Here is a 26,158-nt window from a genome sequence, read left to right on the forward strand (position 1 = left end):
AAAACTTATAAAAAGTCAAGCAAAACAAATTTCCATCAAGGCCATGTTTAAAAATGTAATCACAGTTTTGATTTCTATTTTATAGTATAATTTGCAGTCTCAATGTGCTATCTCTCCTTCACTCCTAGTTCTTTTTCACTGTTTCCCTTGCAAGTCTAGATCATTTATGCTTCCAAAATAATTATTAGTCAAGCTCTGTAAAATATCCTACTGATGGTTTGATTGTAGCATCAAAGTTGCAAATATAATTTATGTAGTATTATAATTTTTATTATATTATCAAAGTTCAGACACAAGTACTGCATATCCTTCAAGTTATTTAAGAAGCTTTTTATTTAAAGAACACTTTGTAATTCAATATACTTGTTGAATTGAAATGAATTATAATGCTTAACAAATGGGGAAAAGAGTAGAAGGATGGAGAGAGAAGGTTGTGTTAATTGAATTTATGCTTGCATGATCTTCTTCACAGGTTCCATAAAGAAAAATGAGAATATAATGCATACAAAAGCACTATATGATAGCATGTTTTCTGAAACTATGATTTTTCTGATAATTTTTTTTTTTTTTACCAATACATAGTACAACTTTGTGGTCAATTGCTTTATTATTTGAGTTAGTTCTTTGATGGCAGTGTGCTGCTAGTTCTATACTGAGGGCCATTCCATTCTGGTAGATCACCTATCAGAATCTGAGCTCAAATGCTACATAAGATCATCTTTACGTCAAGATAAGACATGAAAAAAACTATATTATAAACACAAGTTATGACAAACATAGTAGAATGGGCTGATGATCCTTAGGAAAGTTATTGAAAGTTGATTTTTTGATAAATCCTTGCAACAAAATTTATTCTTTTTGTAATCTCTCTGCTAAAAAACATTCTAGAACTCATCTTGTTAAATGGCAGTCATGACAGCATAAGGAGTATGATAACTTAATGTGGGGTGTGTGTGTGTGCAAAATTATGATTATCAGTAAATGTTTGATTTGTACACCTATTTTATACTGGGTATTTTATACTTGGGGGTCACAAAAATTTCTTGGTTGAAAAAGAGTGGAAAAAAATTTAAGAAGTCCAACTCTAAGGGCTGAAGTTGAGGGTCAAAGTGGGGGAAAGAAATACAGGTAGCTGAAATCTGAGCAATAAGGTTTTGCTGTATGACAAAAATGAAACAAATAGGATATTAAACCTTGCAAATCAGGCTCAAAAAAAAATCCTATTACATGAAAAGTATTCAATAAGGCCCAAGCTTTAACTTATGATCTTTATTTACAAAGGAAGTCATTAACCCTTTTGATCTAAATGCAAAACTTAAATCTTAATGTAATTAAGGCTCTTTTACCAGTTTGCACTGAGGAAAAAAAAGTAACATGTAACATTTCATGTTATCATTAACAATATTGCTCAAATTCATTTGTTTTGAAAGCTGTTTTCAAGAATGAATTGCTAGAGATTAATTTCACATAGTGAAGCTCCCATAAATTATACATGATCCTACCTTCTCAGAGCTGTTTTTTTTCCTTACCTTGATTTTTGATAAGACATTTCATGGATTCTAAAAACTAAAATCTTCAGATCATAGCTACTCTATTTTATTACAAGCCTTCTTCAATATATGTTGTAGTAGAATGATGAAATCATATAGACATATAACATTCTGAAATGTTAGACCACACTGCAAAATGAGCCACTGGCCCAATTAATTAACTATCACAACATTCAGAGGGTCTTGATATTTTAAAATATTGGTGCAAAGAAGCTTAAGCTCCATTAAACTGAGGAATTCAGAATAAAGTTGTAAAACAGAATGATAACATCACATTCATACTCCAAAGAGTGAGAATCTGATGATGTTTTGAATTACAGTGGTTTCAAGATTAATTTTTGGCCCCATTTAAAAGAAACATTCAATCTGAGTTGTTTACACATAAAACCTGAATCTACACTAATGCATCAGGTGAATGCCCTGACAATTCTATTGCTCTATGTAAATTACATTTATAGTCATGTACCTAGCAAGGTTGTGAAAATGTCAGAGTTAGCACTGAAATATAACAAAGTAGCATATCCAGTTGAAGCTCAGATTGCCATTCTGAACATTAATTCTCAGTATCATCCACAGCTACTGTGTTGTGTTCTGCCACCTTCCTTAATTAAAGTTAAGTATTTCAGTAAATGATCTCTTAAAGAAAACTTGCAATGTATAAAGTGTCTGTGGTCTATCAGGTTTTGCTCACTTGATACAGATTTACAAGTTAGGCAGAAATACCTATTGTGGTTTTTTTAGTAAAAAAATTAATTTGAATATTTTAGCAACAAATTTGGTAAGGATACAAATGCATAAATGAACAAGAAAGATATATTATTTCATTGAGAGATACAGACACAGAGAAAAAGAGACAGGGATTTGTTAGGTATCTTTTTACTTAGTGAGTAAGCTGTGTAAAGAACATGTTGAACTTGAAGAAGAAGGAAGCATGTCCATCACTTACTATTCTCTTGCCAATCAGTGAGAAGTGATAACAGGTTCAGGGATAAACAACATCCAGAGGTCTGTAACAAGAGTTTACTACAATCAAAAATAAGAAAACCTGGCCCTCTGATGACATATCAGTTAGAATTAGCTAGCTTCTGTGATAAAATACTAGTCAAGCTGAACATCAGTCAGTCGGCAATCCTATCTTGAGGAAATACCCTTATTATTAAGGGCCTACGGTTTAGTCTTACTTCTAAAAAGAAAAGGGAAAAAAAACCAATACAGTGTCAGAAGAAATTATAGCCCCACACATTTATATACATATATGTCCATACGCATATGTAAGTATGTCTGTACATCAGATTAGACATATTCACAGATGAAAAAGGAATCAGGTTGGAGTAAAAAGGAAACAAACCAAGCAGTTTAGATTGAGAGAGTAAAGGTTAAATAAACAGAGTACAAAGCAGTGGGCAGCTTTCGTATTTGCTTCAAAGGATGAAGAACATTTACCTGATTTTATTCATAAATCAACCCATAGGTTTTAAAAAGAAGAGAAATTCCGACAATGACTTTTGCTTTTTGCTCCAGAAGCAGTGATGTAATGGCACAGAGTCAGATTTACATGCTCCAGACCCCAGATATATTGATTTGTGACAGAGAGAATATAAAATAACAGGAACAGATGAGTCTTTAGTGTTGATTATTGTAAATACATACAAGCTGTTAACATGGCAAGCACAAAAGCAGCAATACTGAGAAAAAATCTAGTAAAAGTCTATAATTAGTCTAGCCACCATTGAAGTACATGGTAATAGTACCTGAGCCATAAAAGAGTAAGATAATTTTCTCAATTAGATAAAGGCAGGATTCAATGTCTTCAAGAAGCTTCACGAGTGACTAGTAAAAATGGTGGCAACTAAATAATTCTCATTTAATTTACAAAAGAGATAATACTCTTAAGGCTGTATGGAACAGTGTTATACAGCAGAAAAATTATCACAAAAATTTAAAAATGATTATATTGTATCAGGCACATTAATCATTTTTAATTATATAAACTAAAGCAAATAGTTTGGTAGCTTATGATTTCATTAAAAATACAGTTTAGGAAGAACTGTAACAAACTGACTTAGGGGAATATCTTCAGCCTTGTTCACATGAGAGATCAACTTATTGGTGCAGCAACAATCTTCCAGAGTTCCTGGAAGGGAAGAACAGATTTTAAAACTCAATTCTGGTCACTATAATGAGAATAAGAATTTAATAAAGGGGAATAATTAGCACAAGATTTTTAAACCTTATGTCTATCATATTCTATGAGTACTATAAGATTGTTTTAGGAATAGGGAAATTTCTTTATTATTCTGAAATACTCTCATCTAATTGTAGTGAGAAAAGTTGAATCTATAATACTCTTGCAATATAAAAAGGCATTTGGGATTCAAACAATGAAAAATGCCAAAATGAATGTCATCACAATTTTCCCATTTTAATGGGTTTTAAGCACAATGTACTGTAGCTGATGAATCTTGTATAGTTTTTCTTTTGTTATATGCTATTACCCTTAAAGACTGCAGGTGAAGAATGTAAAACATCAAAGCATTTTTTCTGCAAAAAACTCATTTGCTAAGAATATGCTTAGTACATCCAAACATCACATCTTTTAATTTAGAAAAATATTGAGAAATAGGAACATTCAAATGATCTCAATTTCCATACCTGAGCTTATCAGCAAAAAGGTGTTCACATAAGAAATATATATGAACACACATATGTTTGTTTCTTACAACATTCATGTAGAATTTGAACAGGTTATTCATCTATAAGAATGCATTATGGAAATTACTATACAGATCAGTAATACTTTCAATAAAACAATGAAGGTTCATACAAGCAACATATATAATTCACATTTTCTGTCAAAAAAATTTCATGTCAATCCAGTTTTGATTCATATGTTGCCCAGATATATAATTTGAACATGGAGTATCCCTAAATGCTGCTAACACTTGAAAAGCTAGCTTTTTTTTTTTTTAAGAGGGAAAAAAGCCATCAGTTTCCTACTCTCATAATGGGATTGACCTTTTTTGATACAAGAAAAATTTCTCCCCTTTAAGATAATAATAAAATTTATCAACTATTTTCTCTGTTTCTTGTGATAGCATTAAATACATAATGAGGGTCCAGTATATACTTTATGTAAATTACAAAAATAAACATGAAAAAAGACAATTTTCTAAAACACCATTTGTATTTGTAAGTGTGTCACTTGACTAACCTCAGTATAGGTGAGCAGAAAGCTATCTTTATCACAGGATCAAATAATGGTTATAAAGAGAATAAATACAAATTAATAGACAAAGTAGTTAAGGACAAGATAGTTTGAAAAGAAAATATTAGCTTGGGTATGCGTATAAATGTGTCAGAAAGGGCTTCATGTAGAAAGTACATTTTGAAGGAAAACAGGGATTCTCTGAAGTGAGGAAAGAGTATAATCCAGGCGTGGGGGATAGCTACTATAAGGGCAGGAACAAAAGATGGGAGTGTTGTATATATTTATATTTGATTCTAGAGGCAATAGAAAGCCACTGTAGATGAATGAGCAGGATTAGTGATATGGTTACAACAAGGTTTAAGGAGAATCACTTTGGCAGTAGTGTGGAGGGTAGATTAGAGTAGGGAGAAGAAACCAATTTAAATAAGCTAGGTGAGAAGAGATGAGAATCAAATTAAGGTGGTAGTTGTGTGACTAGAGAAGAGTCACTTAAGAGATATTGTAGACAAAGAATTGGAAAGATTGGTCAGGTCTGGATTTACAGGATGAGAAAGAGAGAAACTGATAAAACTGAGATTAATATCTAGGAAACTGGAAGAATTGTGGTTCCTTCAAAAGAAATAGCATTGTTTAGAAGAGGGATAAGTTAGGGATGGGGAAATGAAAATGAGTTTTGTTTTACACATGTTGAATTTAAAATGTCTCCAATATTGTTGTTTTTTTGTTCAATTGTTTTCAGTTGTGTCCAATTCACTGTGATTCAATTTGGGGTTTTCTTGGCAAAGATTCTATATTGATTTGCCATTCTTTCTTCAGCTCATTTTACACATGAGGAAACAGAGGCAAACAGGGTTAAATGACTTGTTTAGGGTCACACAGCTAGTAAATGTCTGAGGCCACAGTTGAATTCAGGTCTTGACTCTAGGTCTGATGTTCTATCCACTGTGCCACCTAGCTATTCTGCAGTGTACTTGTGAGATGTGCAATAGACAACAAGTGATAGACTTAAATTTAGAAGAGAAAATGGATTTAAATGTATAAATCCAATCCATTTGGAAATAATTAAATTCATGTGACTATTGAGATCACAAAGTATGGAGAGAAAAGAATATGCGTGTGTTTAGGATAGAGCCTTGAGAAATATTTATACTTAAGAAACATGATATAGAGGATGACCTAGCAAAGGAGACTAGAGACATGTTGGGAAAAAGCCAGGAGAATTTAGTGTCATGAAATTCCAGAGAAGAAAGTATCTAGGAGGAAAGAATAGTCAATAATAGTAAATGCACAAGAAATATCAAGAAGGATGAGAATTAAAAAAAAAAAAAAGACCAAATTTAATAGTTAAGAAGAGTGCTGGTTTCCTGGGAAGGTGGAAGGGAAGCTGACAAAAAGAACAAAGTTGAAAGGGAAAGAAGGAAGAAGGAAATGCTAAGCCTAGTGTTTGCATACTTCACAATTTTTACATCCTAGTCTCTGGGTGCAACTATCTATGCAGAGGAGGAAAAAAAAAAACACTTTTTTAAAGTATTGTAGTTAAGAAGTTTCAGTATGGAGTTTTTTGGCACATTCACTTTTTTTTTTTTTTTTTTGTTTCTGCTGACTAAACAGCTTAGTGGCAAAGCAATTACCTCAGCACATTACTGCTAGTTTACTAAATGAATGGCACTTACCAACTGCTCTATACGTTCATAAACAAGGAACTGGGGGAAAGTAGCTTCAATTGGCTCTACAATAAACTTCATTTTGCCATCTCTGAGTTTCTCTAGATCATTTAGGGAAAATCGAAAATGATTGTAAGCTTCACATGTAATATCCAAATGTCTAAGTGTGAAGTTTAGTCTGGAAAAAACAAAGAACCATGTGTTACATTGAGGAATTTTTCAAGACATGCTTTTATTCTATAATACTTAGATATTGCCAACTTCACTTCCCTACCGCTTTGACACTATCCCAAATACATATCAGCTTGAATATCAATATCTTTATATGGCTCTATCCCTATTTTTTCCTCTATTGTTTTTGGGATTAGAGGGAAATCAGGTTAGTAAGCTCCATATTTTAGAAAATAAACTGAGCTTATAGGTTGAAATTAAAATTCTCCCTTTAAATGGGAAGTTAAAATCTATTTTAGGAGAGTTATGATTTTATTATTTTCTGGATCCTCTTTCTCATTTTTGGGCCGAGTCACAGTAGACTTCAATTTGGGGTTAATAATTCTACTGTTGCCTCTATAAATTTAAGTAGTTCAAATGTTAACTGCGAACTTTTATCAAATCTTTATTAAAATGCCTACTAGATGAAGAGCTGTGGGAGAAATGCAAAGATAACACTAGGTACACAATGAGCAACAATTTTCTAAGATGAAAAAGAAAAAAAAATGGCCATGTTCTATTAGAACCATCTTAAGTGCAATTCTCTCCATTTGTCTGAATCCAAAATTTGAGTCATTTTTTTCTATCATTTGAAAATACACAAAGGCCAATGTTCTGTGTAAGACAAAAACTATGTTTATTTAAATGCCAATGAAAATCAGCAGAAATGAGCCCAATTCCTCAGATACGAGGCCTCAGAGCAGAGACCTGCAGGCACAATGTAGTCTGAAAACTGAAGTAACATAGTTGTGTTTCAAATGCCTGGGGTAATGTAGTGATGCTAAGGAGTAAGGAAAAACACTTTAAACTTTACTTGACAAGGGGGAAATATAGCTACTAAAGTTATATATATTTATTTCTAGTGTTTCATATGTATCTCTGAGCTGTACACCTTATTTATTTGTTTTTTCCTAAGCTACTCATTGGCAATCCAGAAAAGGAAACTCTGCTGAACTTGATTGAGCCTTTCTGACTTTGGACTCTATTATTTACCAAGTAGTCAGACTCCAAAGTATCAATCAAAAGATAGGTGGAACATGATAGCAGCTGAGGTTAAATGTATCCAGAGAGACTTTGGAAATTCAGGACTCTGATGCTAGATAATTTGTCTTATGAAATCTTAACCCCGAATGATTGGAAATCCATAGGAGAACATGTCTAGAACTGGGACAAAATTTATTGTGGTTTTCGGAGTTTCATGAATTATGTAAGATTCAAGCCCAACGCAATAGACCAACAGGAACTATTGGACAAATCACTTTTGACCAACTAGCTGGTCAAGGTCAGTATGCAGAGAGTTCAGAACAGATTTATTATCCCATAACAGTGTATGAGCAGATTTCTAAGGCTGCAATAAAAGCTTGGAATTCTCTCTCTGGACAGAAAGATGGAAATAATGCTTTCACAAAACTAGAGCAAGGTCCCAATGAACCTTTTGCAGATTTTGTGGGATGTTTGCAAACAGCTGTAATAAGAACCATTGGAGACAATGCAGCAACAGAAATAATGACTAGACATTTGGCTAAGGAAAATGCCAATGAGGTTTGCAAGAGAACTATATGGGGGCTACACAAAAATGCTCCTTTAGAGGAGATCATAAGATGCTGTGCCACAGTGGGCACAAATGCTTATTATGCCCAAACTATGATGAACATGGAAAGACAAGGTCCTTCTTGGCAAAGGAATTCTAGAGAAACTCGTTGATGTTTTCAGTGTGGAAAAGTTGGACATCCAAGAGCTCTTGCATATTGCCCTTTGCTTTCTTCAACCTCCAGCCAGCACAAAGATGGAATGAATCTCTTGTCTCCTTCACTTGGGTCTCGGCTAGCTTTCTGGTGAATCTTTGAGACCACCTTGGTCTCAGTAGGGGAAGTGCAGGAGCCCAGCCACCATAGTGGTGTGAGATGAAGATGAATCTGGTTGTGCCTCTGAGAGAGCCTTCTCAATCTTCCACTGAACTCTCGACTTGTAGCTTCTTCTCTGAAAACTCTCCTTCCGCCACCAGCCAGCCAAGTGGGAAAAAATTTCCTCCCATCACTCTTCACTGGCATTTATATAACTCTTCTGAGAGAATGGGATTATGGGTTTTCTCCCATAGTGCTCTCTGGCCCTAAGAGCTTTAAGGGAGGTGTGAGTTCACAAAGTTACAAAGTTTACTTTGTGAATCTCTCATACTTGTGAACTCCAATGAATAAAGATGTAAACACAAGCATTGTATTAATTAGTTCTACTTAGTACTTTGTTTCATGTTCTGGCCCAAAACATCATCTTGTAAGATCAGATCAATAATCTAGCAACTCTAATGAGTTAGCAGTTTGTAAAGATTCCAACATCTCCCCCTTTCTTTTGTTTTAGAACATAGGGTGGTCATGACCTCCCTGACTTCTCAAGGAGGTGAGAACCCCCCAAAAATGGTGATCATGCCTTCCCTGACATCTCAGTAAAGGAGATGAAAACACCAAAGGAAATAGGAAGTCAAATCAGATTAGTGGGTTTCTGAAGGGGCTCACTTGAAACAGGTACACATAAATCCATCAATATGGGCCAGAACTTTGAAACAGATATACATGGTATACATAAATCCGTCAATACGGGAGCATTACACATAATTTACATAAGCACACAGCAATATAACACAGGCTAGTAGTAATGTAACAAATAACATGAATCAACATGAAAATTTAAGTACTGCAATAGTCTCATCAACAATTTTTCATCTCAAGAAATCCAATGATTCTTGCAATTACATAAAATACATAAGCACATAGTAATATAACACAGGCTAGTAGTAATGTAACAAATAACATGAATCACCTGAAAATTTACCCATGTCCATAAGTCCTAGAAATAGTCCATAAGGAATCCATTGTCCATTAGTTCATGTGCCAGGAATCTAATAATTCCTGTAAGCTCTGAAGTACTGCAAAAAGTCTCGTCAACAATTTTTCATCTTAAGGAATCCAATGATTCTTGCTGGTTTTTCAAGAACTAAAACAGTCTCATCTTGTGTTAGGAAATCCAATGATTCCTGAAGATTTTAAAAGTCCTTTTAACAGTCTCATTGTCAGCCATGCTCTTTCAGTGTCAGATGCTTCTTAATTCTCTTTTGTTTTGAAGTTTTTCTCTTTTTCTATTTCATCTCAGGAAATCCAATGATTGTTGCTGGTTTTTCAGGAACTGAAAGCTGAAGATTTTAAAGTTCTTTTGACAGTCTCATTGTCAGCCATCTGATTCCTTCTCCACTTGTGGAAATATAAGCAGATCCTCTTCCCCAAGCAGTTAATCTATCTAATTCTCTTCTATTTACCACTTTTGGGATTTCTCCTCATCATCTGGTAATTACATTGGAGTTGTTTGCACTGGATACTGCCCAGTTGGGTTAAAAAAATCTATATTCTCCCCAACTGTAATCCTGATTGTTTTTCTGTTGGTTGATGACAAAAAATTGATGATTGATTTCCTCCAATCACTCTTCACTGGCATATATATGACTCTTCTGAGAGAATGGGATTATGGATTTTCTCCCATAATGCTCTCTGGCCCTAAGAGCTTTAAGGGAGGTGTGAATTCCAATGAATAAAGATGTAAACACAAGCATTGTATTAATTAGTTCTACTTAGTACCTTGTTTCAGGTTCTGGCCCAAAACATTTTCTTGTAAGATCAGATCAATAATGAGTTAGCAGTTTGTAAAAATTCCAACAGTCAGAGAAGACTTTGTGGAAGAAGAAAGGAAGCTTAACCCTGAAGAATGGTGAGGAGTTAGTTAAGTAGATGAAGTAAAGAGATTTAAGACAAAGTTCTCAAGTTGCATGATTCTGGAAGTGGTGCTGTTGAAAATGTTAAGTTAGAAAAAACTTGTTTGTGAGGAAAGGTAAATTCATTTTTGGAAATGTTGAAATTTAAGTGATGCCAGGAGATCTAGTAGAAATGTTTAGTAGGTAACTGGAGATATGAAACTAGAGTTTGAGTAAAGGGATAGGAAGCAGATTTTAGCATTAGGGAATAATAATTAAAGCTATGAGAATGGATTTTATGAGGAAGAATATATATGTGTGTATATATACTTATACATATATATTTTCTATCTCAGAATCAATATATATGTATGTATATATGTATGGAAAGAGGGGAGGGCGGGAGAGAGAGAAAGACATGGAGACAGACATACAGACAGAAACACAGACAGAGACAGAGACAGAGAGAGAGAAAGAAATTGAGATTTAAAAGGCAAATTTTTGGTGGCCCATGAAAAAAACCTTATATGTCATAAGTGTAGTATATACAAAATGTGAGGCCAAACGTACCTTTTCTCTATTGATAAGTAGATTGTACATGCATTTTTCAAATTGTGAGTAATTCTGTAGAGTGTTTTAAATAAAGCATCTGTGAGATCATCATCATAAAAAACTGCAAAAAATTTAATAAAAACAGTATATTACCATTTGAAAATTTTCAATTTTCTTAGAATATCTATGAATGGAAATCATTCCCTCCCAAAAGGAAACATACAGTTTTGTTTTGTTTTTTTAGTTTGAAAATAATAGTGTAGAATTCATTATGTGCTGTTTTCCTCTTAAACACACACACACACACACACACACATATTATACATATTTATATATAAAAGACAAATTAAGCAATTTGTACATTATATGTACAATCATATAAAACATTATTTTCATATTATGTCAAGTTGTGAAAGGAAAAAAAAACAGGCCAAAAGGGAAAAAAACCCATAAAAAATAAAGTGAAAATAGTATGTTTCAATCTGTATTCAGAGTCCATCAATTCTTTATCTGGATGTGGACAGCATTTTCTTTCTTTCTTTTTTTAAAAAATTATTATAGATTTTTATTTAGTTTTTATATGCATGGGTAATTTTATAGCATTGACAATTGCCAAACCTTTTGTTCCAATTTTTCCCTTCCTTCCCCCCATCCCCTCCCCCAGATGGCCGGTTGACCAATACATGTTAAATATGTTAAAGTATAAATTAAATACAAAATAAGTACACACTGGACAGCATTTTCTAACTTAAGTCTTTTGTAACTGTCTTGGATCACTGTATATTGCTGAGAAGAGCTAAGTCATTCATAATTGATTACCATACAATGTTGCTATTACTGTGTAAAATATTTTCCTGGTTCTGTTCATTTCACTGCATATCAGCTAATACAAGTCTTTATACATGTTCATGAAATCTGCCTGCTCAACATTTTTATTGCACAATGGTATTCCATTACATTCATATACTACAATTTGTTCAGACATTTCCCAATTGAGGAGCATCCCCTCAATGTGCAATTATTTGCCACCACAAAATATTTTTGCACATGTAAGTGCTTCCCCCCCTCCCCTTTTTTTTATGATCTTTTTGGGATACAAACCTAATTAGTGGTATTGCTGGATCAAAAGTTTTATAGCCCTTTAGGCATATTTCCAAATTGTTCTCCAGAATGGATGGATCATTTCACAACTCCAATAGTGTATTGTCGTTCCAATTTTCCCATATCCACTCCCACATTTTCCTTTTCTGTCATATTAGCCAATCTGATAGGTATGAGGTAGTACTCAGATTTGTTTATCAAAAATCTTTTAAAACACTTCTTCATAGAAACACACAGCTTTTGGAATTGGACTAGTACGTCACTGAGCTATAGAACTGTCTGAACCTATAATGATCAATTCTGGAAACACCTCTGTAATCCAGGGTTTGTACTATATTAACATATTAAAAATACTCTTTATAAGTAATGTTACCTTACCATCAGCTGCCATTATGATAGTAGTGTGAGCATATAAGTCAGAAATTTCTTCTTCAGACCAACTGAATGGAACTTGAGGATCTATGCCCATCAAAAAAAAAAAAAAAGGAAAAAAGAAGAGAGCATTGTGACTTCAACTTCCCCATTATACTTTACCACACACACACACACAAATCAGATTCTCTAGTAGAAGACAAAAGGAAAAAAAAAAAAGTACCAGCAAGGCTACTCAAAGGAATCTTTCATTTTGAAGTAAGTAAAGTTTGAGAAATCTAGATCTAAAATCAGTCCTGAACAGACTTTAGAAAACTCACTCATGTGCCAAATAGCTCCAGCTTTTAACAAAGAGGAAGCTCAAAGGCGCTGGGAAGTTAGAAGAACTGGACTCTAGTCATGGTTCTTTTCTTAAATGTCTATACAACCTTGGGCAAGTACCTAAATCTTCTGGCTCTCAGTTTTCTCATCTGGGTAAGTTTCATTCATTATCAAGGAACTACAATGTGAAGATCACTGTGATAGCAGCAGGGGGAGTATAATATAAAGTCTACATCCCTTTCAGCTCTTGCTAGGGTTCACTTTCAAATTGTGGACTATGGACAATTACTTTTCTCTCTCAGTCACCTTGTTCCCACATATCTTTAGTAAATTTAGCAAAGATGACAATTATTTGTTTAAAAGAAAAAAAAATATATATATATATACACACACACACATAGCAGAGCCTCTTATTCAGGAATTCAGTATTTATTCAGGAATAATTTTTTTTAATGTTTCTTTATATATATATATATATATATTTAACTTTTATATCATATCCATTTCCCAATGCATCTCTTCCTTCCTCCTTCCAAAACAGATTTCTCTTTTAACAAAAAATAAAAAAAGAGACACTCCCCCAAAAAACTAACAATGATTTTAAAGCAGATGATTTGGTAAGGAAAAGCTGTCGGTTCAAAAGTTTAAAGCAAATATTAAGAATAATAAGGAAGCAAACTTACCAGTGCACAAGTCATCTTTCAGCCAATTCAGTTCTTTAACTTTAATTGCACCTCCTGTTGGGCAAAAAAATACCAAATCCAAAAATACCAATACCATATTAAAAATTGGGAAAGTAGAGTCAATACATGTGGAGAAAAAAGTCTCCCAGAAACACATTGAGCTTGAATTCATTAACTAAGGAAAAATGACTTTTCTACTTGGCTGGTAGGACATATCAAAGAAAGTAAAAATCTAGAATCTATATAGATTTTTTTCCCCACTATTAAAAACAGTCTGAAAAATGTGATTTTATTTTATGAAAACAAAACAAAAACCAGATTTTAAAAACTTTCTTACACAAGTGCAAAATATCAAATGAACTTTACCTGCTGTTGCAGTTAGGCTCCTGTTTAGGGTAACATTCCGTTCACACATAGCCAGGAGATCTTCACCCACATCTGAAAGTGTATGTTTGAAAACATTTTTCAATATGAGAAATGATAACAATTTATATTATTAAGCTTTAATTTGGGGAGAGTCTTAATAATAAAGACAGGAATAAAATAAAATTATAGAAGACCATTTATGTTTATGTAAGGAAAGGATACCGAAGGTATAGAAAAACTTTTCCAGTCTATCTGAACTCTGAAATCAGAAGAAAAATTCAATGACCTTGAAGAAGGGACCTCAAAACTCTACAATTCCTAAATTCCTAGAGGAGAAATTCTCCTTGGACTCTGCCTCAGTGAGAGACCTGCCTGAGGGAAACAAGATAAACAGCTCCATTCTGTTTTCCAGGTGGGGTTGGTTCAGTCCTGAGCAAAATAATTCCAATCCTATTGAATTAAAGAAACTCATTCAATTCTATTCAAATTCCAGCTCAAGCTGAAACCCAGCTTCTAGATGGGTCAACTTGGGACTTCACCCACTAACTCCCTTCAGCTTGTAGCCAAAGTTCCTATTACAAAAGAGCCAACCTCAAATCCTCTCTTTGCAGAGGTTCTAAACATGTTATGCTATGCCCAAAGAAACCTCTGCCCGATGGAATATTATTCTCTTCCAGTGTTACCTTCTCTTTATCCTCACCTATTTCCCTAATGAGACTTTATGCCTCTCAGTTAGAATTTCTAATTTTGTTATGCCACAGTTCCCTTTTAATTTCCTGACCAGGTTTCTCCAATTGTCCTATTAAGTTACTCTGCCTCAGGTTATAACCTTTCCCTCTTAATGTTTGATGAGATAAAGGTTTTATATCTTTAGGCTATAATCATTCCTTCTTAATGTTTGACAGGATAAAGGTTTATCCATTTTAGACATCATTAGAATATTAGTAACCTCTCCAGTACCTCCCTCCATTGTGTCATTCTAGATGCCTCCCCCCATTAGGTTAAACCCATCCAGGTACCTCCCCCATTATGTCATTGTTCTTGTTACCCTATAAAAATCTTGCTGTCCCGATACTCAGGGCTGGATTCTTTAAGACAATAGTCTCGTTCAGTCCTGGGAACAACCATGGATCCATTTGGTCCCCGTAAATCTCTCCATTTAATAAACTATTAAATTGGTCTCTAATCTCTGTCTTGCTCAGTTTCTCTGGCATTACAATTTTATTTCCCAATTCCTATAATAAACCTCTTTTATCAATCTAGGTTTTCGGGTTTGTAAATTCCTTTACAGAGAATCTCTGCCTTGCCTGAAGGGAGTTCCCCAAAACTCGCTACCCTTCTGCCGAATCCAAGAGGGTTCAAGAGAGTCAACTCTCTCCATTTGGTTCCCTGAACCCCGAACCTGTCAGACGTTATCATTTAACTCTCCTCTAAAATATTCCAAAAGATAAGACTATCCCGGATATGTCACTGACATCTTTACTTCTGTTTATTCAAACTGATTCTGGCTTTTAGTAAGAATTTATCCCCGCCCCCTCCCCCCTCCCCCCTCCCCTCCCGACAGGACCAAATGGTTCTGTAAAGAAGTTTCCCGCTTCTTTTCCTTTCTTTGTTTGAAAAAGACATATAAAGACTTGGGATTCTCCTATTCATCACTGGATACTTTGAGCCGAGAGTCCTGTCTAGTCAACTATACTCTCCAATTAATAAAATATTAAAAACTCTCTATTCTCTATCTTGCCTCAGTTTCTCCAGCATTACAGTTCTCTATGAAAGGGAATCTCAAAACTTAAACCTCATCATATTTTTGGTTCCCATACTGGGAGGCCCCAAAACTAGACTTCACCTCATCTACCTTACTTATAATTACTGTTTTTTTCTGAGGGTAATAAAGAACTGTCATCATGACACTTTTTATACTAAAATATGTGCTTAAAAGACAGCTAATCAGATGGAGAATAGCTATTATTTAGTCACAGATCAAATTAAAATATTCAGTTAAAATTCTACATATCTCACCATTAACCCTTCCTATCATTTATACTTGAAAGTTTCTAAGTCGTTTCTGTGACATGTTCTTTCTCATTTGTTTAAATGGATACTTCTACTGCAATCATACTGACCTAAATAAAGAAACTATAGTTTTTTTTTTTAAAAAAGTAATTTTCAAAAAGTATCTAATGCATATGGAAAATGAAGTTTCTTTTCTACGTAATATGTTTACAAGAAATCAGTGCTACTTCTTAAATTCTGCTTTTGATAAAGAAGTCAACCATGTGATCTAATCTTACTGTTTTAAGGCAACAAATGTGAAAAACAAAAAAATTAATAAGTTGCCTTTGCTATAACGATTAAAAATAGGGAGTTGTAATAAGCTCAAGTTAGGATTCTCAAAGTTTCTTATGAAAAGATTGGAATAAGGAAAAGTTTTTACTTGGAAATGAATCATTCTCCTAAATAATACACAGAAGATTCTTAACATCCTCTTTATATAAGGAGATCTTTTACCTCTAGTAAATAGAGGCAAGTGTTTTAATACAATGAATCAGGTAATTTTAAAGAATATCCCTCTTACTGCTATTTTGAATTATAGAAAATATGACCTATTAAAATTTTTAATTTACTTGGGGAAGAGGTATTAGATAATTATATTATATATATATGTTATATCCTATATAATTATATAGGATCTCATCGGAAAATCAAAATTGAAATTAATATAGGTATATAGCATCTGGTTACAAGACTTTAAAAATTCTTTTGTCTAATAGTTGTCTTCTATTGAAATTTTAAGTGACACATTTCCTAAAGAATGATTCTTTATGCAACAGTCATTTGCTTAAATTTAAATTTAAATGTCCTCAGGAAAAAAAAAAAAGTATTTTCCTCCAAATATAAACATGAAAGAGAACACTCTTTCAAGGTGTTGATGCTGTTCTGGTTAATTGTTTGTAGCAAGGAGGAGATGGGGGCAAAGTTCAAGTAGCCAAATTACTCCTTCTAGACCTGTTATCCCACTCACCCTACTGTATGTTAAAAATCCAAGATGGCAAGTGAACCAAACACCTTCTATTAACTGCAGATTCCAAAATACAAAAGTTTAGGTGGAAAAAATGTTAGTCCTTTCTAAAGTTAAGAGCAACAAATCAAGGCTTTGACTAAGAGTTGGTAGAACTGGGTCTCTTTGACCTTGAGTAAACTACTTCACTTGGTGGGAGGGGGATGGGGAAATTTACTCTTCTGTAAAATGAGATTGACTTAGATGATCTCTATGTCCCTTCCAGCTCAAAAATGCTATGATTCACCTGAAAGAGGCACAGAAACACTTTCTTAAGAGATTCTGAAATATCTCAAATTTAATATTAAATATGTTGTAAAAAGAGAAATTAAAGGAAATCATTTTGAATAACTGTCTCAAGATTGTGGTTTCATTTAGCTAATCTTTTTGAGACGTAAACATTTGTTATTTATCAAAAATTGGGAAGGAGATATACTAAGTGTTCATCATCGACTTCTAATCATGATTAACCCAAATTTTGTTACAGAATTTGCTAGTAATAAGGAAATGAGAAAAAGCATGTATTCCTTTCCCCCTCCTATCTTTTGCCCCTCAATTTCTGCCACTTCTTTCCTTTTTCAGTTGGTAGAAAAGTGATAAAGAGTACAGTCCTAAAAGGGCTGTGTTTCTATTTGGTTTTGATGTAAAGCTTCAGGGTCACTTTGACAATAAAGATCAAAATCAAGGTGGGGAAGGGGGGAGAAGAGTGAGAAAGTCAGGGTAATAAAGAAAAATCAATAGCTGCTTGCTTTCAATTTTCAGTTTGTGTGCACACTTTAATAATACTGCTATTTTATCTCAAATAATAGAGACACAAAGTACCTGTGCAGTAAACAGTCTTAGCAACCGTTGCTGTGATGATGCTGGCAATCCCAGTTCCTGCCCCAAGCTCAAGCACAGTGCAACTTTTGAATAGGTCACATTGGAACAGGATGTAGTCAGCTAGAAGGAAAGCTCCACGCCATACCTTCAGGGCACAAGTAAAGCATAGGGTCAAGCTTAGAGGAAAGTTCTAAGATGCTAAAGACAAAAAACAAAAGAACACACCTACCTGTTTACCAACATCTTCAAGAGGGGTGGCCATGGTGTGCTCTGGCAAAATGGAAAACCAAAACAAAAACACCCACAGTGAAATGAGGGCTGAACAAAAACTATAACGTCAAAGGAGATGTTAGAATTACATTTAAGTCTCAATTAAAAAAAAAACAAAACCTTGATCATATGTTCTTTGAAAACAGGTGAACAAATCTAATTCTAAGGAGAAAGAAGACAGTCCTGATTTTTAAAAGTTAAGGTTTTTTTTTTTTTTTTTTTTTTTTTTTTTGCTCTTTGTTCACAAAATAAGTATCCAACAGGCAAGAATAACAGCTCTGAATTTCAAAAGTGGACATATTCCAGGCTTATTACTGTGCCAAATTACCATTGGTACCTAAGGCAAGGGTAATTTAAAAACCAAAAAGCACCCTTCTTCTCATTCTATGCTTCCAAACTAATGGCTAGTTGCATTTTAGGTTAGATGAATTTGTGACTAGTAGGTAAAACAACTAACCATGTATTTATTTTTAATAAAATACACTCTTTCAAGAAGGCATAAAAATTTAATAATCCAAACTGCCAAAACTTAGCCATCAAGACTAATGGTAATTCAGAAACATAGTATCTAGAATGTTACTAAGGCAGGTTTTAACACTCCTTCACTCACTTGAGGTACACTTGATTTTTGAGACTTTATCACTAGACTTAATTGAAGGATTACCACATATACTGCCCTACTTTTCCATTCTCTTTATGTCTATAGAGATCATCTAAATCTTCACCTCCAGCCTTGACATCACAGAATCTTCAATTCCCCTAATTGTTTGACATCACCACTAATATATCTTGCCATGATCCCAAATGCAACATCATCCCCTCCCTCTCCAAGCCAGTTACCAATTTGTATGTGTATCAAAAGTACCCTATTTTTCCAGGCACTAAGACTTAACAAAGTTGACAGTAGATAGTCAGTGGAAATTTATCAAATGGGTTCTTGCATAAAGAGGAAGTGGACAATGTTTCTACAATCTTATAGAAGACACAATTCTTGCATATTTACCTATTTTAACCATACTATGATGGACATTTTCTTGAACTTCTTCACTGACATTTTCTGCTCCCTGGGTTAGAATTTTAGGATGTATCTTATTTCTTGATAGTTCTTTTTGTTTTGTCTCAGAGAAAGTCCGTGGTCTTCTTACCACTTCTAAGTCACCATCATTATCCAATAGAGCTTCTATTCTCATACAAGGGTGAATTTGAGTTTCATTTTTGTCCAGACAATCTATACCATTGCTATTCTTGCCACAAGATTTCTGAATACTTCTGTAATCAAGTGTATTATTTTCTATTTGAATGTTTTTTTGTTTTTTATCTTCAACTTGAGTATCTTTCCAAGGATCTTTGTTCCACAGAAGTTTGAATTGTGACAGAAAAACTGAAAGATAAAACAGACACATATATGGGGCAGGACAATTTCTCTCTTGGAAAGTACTAAGATACTTGATAGTATTAAACAGAAAGTTTGGAATGATGTTATGCCACAATTCTCTTTTATTGTCCTGACTCAGTCCTGCCTTAATTTCGTTGCTTCTGAGTTCTGCAAAACCTCCCCTCCCTCTTTACCAGAATACTTGATAAGGATAAAAACTCTTATGTTTTAGAATATCAGAATGTTTCTCCCATGCCAAGCTATTGGAATGTCAGATACTATCTTATCAAGAGCTTCTCCCTGTGTCTGGGGTGCCTCCCCCGATTATGTCATCTCGTCTCTGGTGGCTCACCCTACCTGTCAGAGTCCCATTCCCACTCTCAGTATTCCATCCCTGCCTCAGTCTACCCCCTGCGTCTGAGCTACATGTATATATGTCATTGAGAACTCTGTTGGATTCTTGGAGACCATAGTCTCAATTCAACCCTGGGACCAAACCATGGATCCCAGTATATCTCTCCATTTAACAAATTATTAAATACTCTCTAATCTCTATCCTGCCTCAGTTTCTCCAGCATTACAATGATAGCATGCATGCCCACAGGGTTCACCCCCTGGGATGAATAACTTGGAGGAAAAGTTCAGCATTGACTATACCTTTACAATTTGGTATTCAAAAACTGAGATGAATTTTAATGAGCAATTACAAGATATTTCGATAAAACCAAATAAAATAAAACCTACATAATGTAATTTCAGAAAAGTTCAAAAGTATATCACTGAATACATTTTGGTATATAGCATGATAATGACATGAACAAACAGGAATATAGCACATAGGAACCTCAAGGCAATGCTTGAATTATATTCAATTCAGAACTCCACAGCTAAAGAGGTTTGGAAATTTAGAGAGACTTTAGATCACAGATTCTTAAATCTTTTTGTGTGTGTGTGTCCTTGATCTGTTTGCAGTCTGCTGAAGCCTAGGCTCTTTGGGAGTTCATGGAGATCATGCATTAAAAATCCCTGCAATTTAGACAATAGCTATGAGATGGATATTAAAGATTGGCACAAACTCTTTGAGAAAGGTTTCAAGGAGCTATTTGGAGGAAAAGGTTAAATAAACCCAAATCCTAGTGTTTCTATATTTAAATGATCCGTAGTTATATAGAGGGCAATGGTGAGTAGTTCATTACTTCTAAAGAAAATAAAATAAGAGATCTCAGAAGTCATTTACTCCAGGCCTAGTATTTTACAGATAGGAAAGCTGGGGCCCAAAGGGATTAAGTGACAAGGTCATTCAAGTCATAGAGAAAAGAGTTAGGATTTGAGCCCAGTTCCTCAATCCTGGATTTTTTTTTTTCATTGTATCATACTTCTATCATAGCCAGAAAAAAATTAGCTTTTTTTCCCTGATTGAATAACTCATTGTGTTGCTAATTAAACAACTCCACATTCTTTTTTTCTCCCCAATCAGTGTTAAGCAGAGGATAGATGATTCTATTTTGAGGGATGGCTTGGCAAATCAAATGCAAAAGGGAAACAAACACGTGAGATCAATCTTTCTCTCCTGAGCCTTTTGTCCTTACCAGGTTGGCCAACAGCATTCAGGCGCACCATGAGATGCCTTTTGTTTGGGGTGTTTAGATGTACATCAGACAGCACAGTATCACTTTTAAATGTAATTTCTTCCATAGTTTCCTCCTCTTCTGGGTCCACCATCATGCAGTGCTGTTATTAATCTGTATAGGAGCATCTACAATGAAAGGATGATTCCCTTATATGAAAGTTATGGAATATTACTATTCTGTAAAAAAACGACCAGAAGGATGATGTTAGATAGGCCTGGAGAACTGATGATAAGTGAAATGAGTAGAACCAGGAAATCATTATATGTGACAACAAGAAGACTATACACTGATCAATTCTGATGGACATGACTCTATTCAACAATGAGATGATTCAAACCAGTTCCACTTGTTCAGTGATGAAGAGAGCGATCTACACCCAGAGAGAAAACTGTGGGAACAGAGTGTGTACCACAACATAGCATTCTCACTCTTTTTGTTGTTATTTGCTTGCATTTTGTTTTCTTTCTCAATTTTTGTTTTTCTTTCTTCTTGATCTGATTTTTCTTGTGCACCAAGATAACTGTATAAATATGTATACATATATTGAATTTAGCATGCATTTTAACATATTTAACATGTACTGGACTACCTGCTAGCTAGGGGAGGGGTGGAAGGAGGGGAAAATTTGGAACAAAAGGTTTTGCAAGGATCAATGTTGGAAAAATTACCCATGCATATGTTTTGTAAATGAAAAGCTTTAATTAAAAAAAAAAAAAAAAAAGAAAAAAGAAAAGATGATCCCTTAATGAAAGGCTATTACAAATGAAAGTGTCTTATTACCCACATAACATTTATCAAAAGATACTTAGAAATATGCCCTTGAGTTGGTTTGGCCTTCAAAAAGCATTTATTAATGCCTTATGTGACAATAAACAGAGAGGTGTGGATTATATCATAAGCTAGCCTCAGAGTCAGGAAGACCCAGATTCAATAATTCTGCCTTTGACCCATATTTTCTGTATGAAGTTGGATAAGTTAGCATCCTAAGCAACTGTTTTAAGACTACAAGTTACAGAACAATGGGTGCAAGGGAAGAAGGAGTTTACTTATTAGGGGTTTCCCAGACCAGTGAAACTGCAGGTCCCATCTTAAAAAAAAAAAAAATTGTGTAGCACAAAATGATAGGCATTAGAGAGTCAAAGCTAACTAACTATAATAAGGTCCTCAAAGACATTATAGTTAAATAGTGGTGATAAGACAAGTATACAAATAAATATAAAGCAAATTAGACTAAGAGCATAAAGGCATTATAATCTATTTTGAGAGATGAATGAGATCATGTATTCTCTAGGATACAATATATCTAATAAAGATACTTAATCATACAAAAGGAAAATAACACAAACCATATGCAAGAAATGTTACCACTTGAGACACAGCCCAGCTAGGAATCCATCTGGTTTCTTGGAATCTAATCACACTAGACCAATGATTCTTTTTAAGGATATTACTCAAAACTCTCCTTTACTCCTCTTCCTCTGTCAGCAGCAAAAAGGGAAAAGGCAAAATTAGTCTGTCTCCATGCCTGTGAACAACTCTGATAAAAGTATTCTTTTTTTTTTTTTTTTTTTTTTTAAGGGGGAGGAAGAAAAGAAAAGCTGAAGGGGTTGTATTTAATTCATCTTTCTTTAATCCATGTAATTGAGAATGGTGGCTCCTTTTCTTATAAATATCTACATTTCAGGTTATAGAAGCCTAAGAAAAACTTCTGAAAACACTCTGTAAACTACAAATGTCCAGTACCCTTCTAAGGGAATAGGGGAAGAAAAGGGATCCAATTTACCACCATACTTATAATTTCCTATCTCAAGACTTGTTTCCAAGACCTGGACTTCAAATTTAAATAAGCAACTTAACCAGTTGACACTTAGTGTGTACTTAGGAAAGACACTTTCCATCTTCCCCAGTTGTTTCCTCATCTGTCAAATGAGAAAAAATAAAACTTATACTACATTCCACACAGGTAGGTTAGTTCTGGACAATGTACTATTGCCCAGCCTAAAAATTTATACAAATGTTATTGTTTTACAGAACCTGGAAGATTCTTCCTCAACCCCAAGTCCCTTTTCTGCCTAAGAAGAAAGATGTAAAAATTTCCCCCTTTTAAAAATTATTTTATTTTTCCAAATACAAAGATAGTTTTAAACATTCACCTTTGCAAAACCTTGTGTTGATTTTTTCTCCCTCTCTCCCTCCCTCACCTTTCCCCAAGATAGTAAGCAATCCCATATAAGTTTAAAATGGGCAATTCTTCTAAACATGTTTCCATATTTTTCATACTGCACAAGAAAAATCAGATCAAAAGGGAAAAAGAATGAGGAAAGCAAACAACAACAAAAAAGGTGAAAATACCATCTTTTCATCCACATTCACTCTCCATAGTTCTCTCTCTGGAGATGGCATCTTCCATAACAAGTCTATTAGAATTAAGATCTAATTTTCTATCATAAATCATAGAGTCAAAAACCTGGAAAAAATCTGGGGTTTGGGTAGTCATGTAGATCCATCTGCAACTAAGACAAAAAATCCCTTTTACAGAACAACTGATGCAAGAGTCACAACCTCCAGTAACACCCCGGACTCATTACATATCCAAGGAGCCTATTACATTTTTGGGCAATCCTATTAGGGACTTTTTATGGGTATGTATATATATAAAATCTGATAATCCATTCCTCAGAGAAACACAGTGCTTTGTTCCTGAAGCCTGATTTTACAAAGTAAAAACTGCAGGGAAGGATACCACCACAAACCACTAAAAGATGAGGTTTATTAGTTGTTCAGACCATAATTTGGGAGATGGGGTGATGTGGGAGGAGGGCGCTACAGTGTCAGCAAAGATATACATTCTTACGCTGTATTAGTCTTACAATATCAGCAAAGATATACAATCTTACATTATATTCTTACACTGCATTAGAGTCTTACAGTTTCAGCAAAGATATACAATCTTACACTGCATTAGAGTCTTACAGTTTCAGCAAAGATATACAATCTTACACTGCATTAGAGTCTTACAGTTTCAGCAAAGATATACAATCTTACACTGTATTAGGAGTCTCGATTCTTTTGAGGGAACTTTTCTTACTTTTTTTTTAAACAGCCTTCAGTACTAACACCGGAGTCTGGCACAGAAGAGGCCTTAGCTCGCCTTTGGGAAATAAACGAATGAATGAGGATTGCAAGCCTCGGTGGGCTGAAGCGTGTGACGGTCGGTAGGTATGGGGTCAAAGGCAGAATTGTGGACACATAGGTAGGACATTCCGACCACTCCCTAAATTCGTCACTGCCGAATCCACTCAAGGCTTCCGTCCCCCCACACCACGTGTATGTGCCCGCCTAACCGTCAGGATCCCGGTACCCCAAGACAGCACCGAGGGCGCGCGCACGTGTGCGTCATCTCCTCTCAGCTCCCCAGTTCCCGGTCACTGGCCTACCAAAGTCTGCCCGAGCGTTTTTCCCCCTGCGCGCCCCCGATATTCCATGCTCCGTAGGGGATGTACTCCTCTCTATGTTTCGATTGGAGAGAGGGAAGCTTACCCAGCTGCTGGGGCGAGGCTGAGTCCGAGTGGACCCGCCAGCTCTCAAGCTCACCATTCGGGGGAAGCCTCAGCCGCTCCCTCCCCCGCCGCCATGTTTGGCGCGCGCGACTACACCGTTCCTCCTCTCCACTCCCTAGCTCCAGCCTGGGAGCGCGCCTGCAAGAACCGCCAGAGGGCGCTTTGGACGGGAGCGCGCGCCAGCTCGGAATCAGAGCAGAGAGAAGGGTTCACCAGGGCGCCTGGCCTCGGGTCGGAGCGCGAGCACGCGCTTGAGCTCTCGGCCACCTGTGCCTATTCCGTTCCCGGAGTCCCCGGAGCACTTATAACTGCGAACCCTGTGGCAGTGCAGCCCCTTCCCCAGCTGCTTTGCTCGGGGCAGAGGGAGGACGGAAGGAGCACTTGAAGGCTACAGGGGCTGATGATTAGCGTGAAGCTAGTCCAGAGAAGCCGTCTTCTTAAGTTTTCTTTTCTTGTTCCTCGTGTAGGCTTTTCTTCCTTTTCCCCCTTTCCCCCTCTTTTCTCCTCTCCTTTTCCTTTCCTTCTTTCTTTCTTCCTCTGTTCCTTCGCTTTTTTCCACTTGCTTTTCACTTTCCTTTCCTTTCCCTTTTTTTGTCCTTTTAATTCTATTTCTTGTCTTTATCTTTTTTCTTACCACTTCTTTTTTCTTTTTTAAAACCTATTTCTTTTTTTTTTCAAGCCTGTTTCTTTTTTTCTCTCTCTCTTCTCCTTCTCCACTTCTTTTTCTTCCTTCTCTTTCCTCTTAAAGTTTGTTTCCTTTCTTCCCTTTTTGACCTTGACTTCAGGAAAACTTATTTCACTTCCATTCTCTTACACTAGCTGTATTTAACTTCTCCAAGCCTCTGTTCTCATCTGTAAAATAGGGGAGTTGCATGAGATGACCTTGAAAATCACTTAAGACTAAATCTATGATCTAATGATTCTCCTTAATTCCTCTTTCCTTTATTTTCTTTCCTTTGTTATGCCTTTAACATTTCTTTCCTTCTTTCCATTTTTCATTTGTTTAAAAAATGTTTTATTGGTGTGTTAGTCATGGGGGATTTCAATAAACCTTTCCCTATGTCAAGTACTCAAAAAAACTGAGACCAACAACTCATTTAGTAAGTCAGTGAGGCATTTTATCAAGGGTCAAGGAATTGCAATTTGGGTTTGCAGGCTTTCTTTTCTTACAAGGATTCCCAGAGAGGGGAGTTTCAACAGAACATATATACACTCAGGAGGGGTGGGTAGGTAGGTAGATGGAACAGTGGGTAAAACCATAGAATTGATATAAGCCAATATACCAATATTGGTAGAGGCAAGGTGCTGGCCTGGTACCAACACAGGGTTACCTATAGGAACGACAGAAGAGTCAACCTGCAAAAAAGGAGTGTTGATAGGAAATTAAAAGAAGGAAGTTGAAGCCTTGGAACTTTTTCTGCTGATTAGAAACTGCTTGTCAGAGTAAGGTAGGGTTCCAAAATTTCCCAGAGGTTGATACCTGCTCTCTATATCGTAAGAGTTAACAATTAAAACAGAAACATTTTCTGACAGTGTATACAATATTTTATAATTGTACCCTGCCTCTACTACCTCTACTATACGTTTTTCTATCAATTTTCTCTAGTACTTTGGGATAGCTAGAGAATGGGTGAATAGAATACCAGACCTGTAGTCAGGAAAATCTGATTTCAAATGTG

General features: G+C 35.2%; 1 protein-coding gene across 9 annotated transcripts; it reads right to left on the bottom strand.

Annotated features, from left to right (window-relative positions):
* Positions 1-2,345: 2,345 nt before the first annotated feature.
* Positions 2,346-24,570, bottom strand: METTL22 (methyltransferase 22, Kin17 lysine). Of its 9 annotated transcripts, XM_051963727.1 has the most exons (12): positions 24,460-24,567; positions 20,878-21,044; positions 18,917-19,294; positions 17,873-17,913; positions 17,644-17,788; positions 13,764-13,835; positions 13,398-13,451; positions 12,400-12,480; positions 10,939-11,041; positions 6,432-6,600; positions 3,613-3,684; positions 2,346-2,557 (listed from the first exon to the last, which is right to left on the bottom strand). In XM_051963727.1, the coding sequence occupies exons 2-11, from the start codon at positions 21,011-21,013 to the stop codon at positions 3,649-3,651; spliced, it is 1,215 nt and encodes a 404-aa protein (XP_051819687.1). In that variant the 5' UTR covers positions 21,014-21,044; positions 24,460-24,567; the 3' UTR covers positions 2,346-2,557; positions 3,613-3,648. The 9 variants fall into 9 exon arrangements, with proteins under 9 accessions (XP_051819687.1, XP_051819705.1, XP_051819703.1 ...); XM_051963745.1 differs by lacking the exon at positions 6,432-6,600 and having other exon boundaries at positions 24,460-24,570; XM_051963743.1 differs by having other exon boundaries at positions 2,346-3,684; positions 6,432-6,523; positions 24,460-24,569.
* Between the last annotated feature and the right edge of the window lie 1,588 nt (positions 24,571-26,158).

This window comes from Antechinus flavipes, chromosome 1 (assembly GCF_016432865.1).
Source record: "Antechinus flavipes isolate AdamAnt ecotype Samford, QLD, Australia chromosome 1, AdamAnt_v2, whole genome shotgun sequence".
NCBI classification, from domain to species: domain Eukaryota; kingdom Metazoa; phylum Chordata; class Mammalia; order Dasyuromorphia; family Dasyuridae; genus Antechinus; species Antechinus flavipes.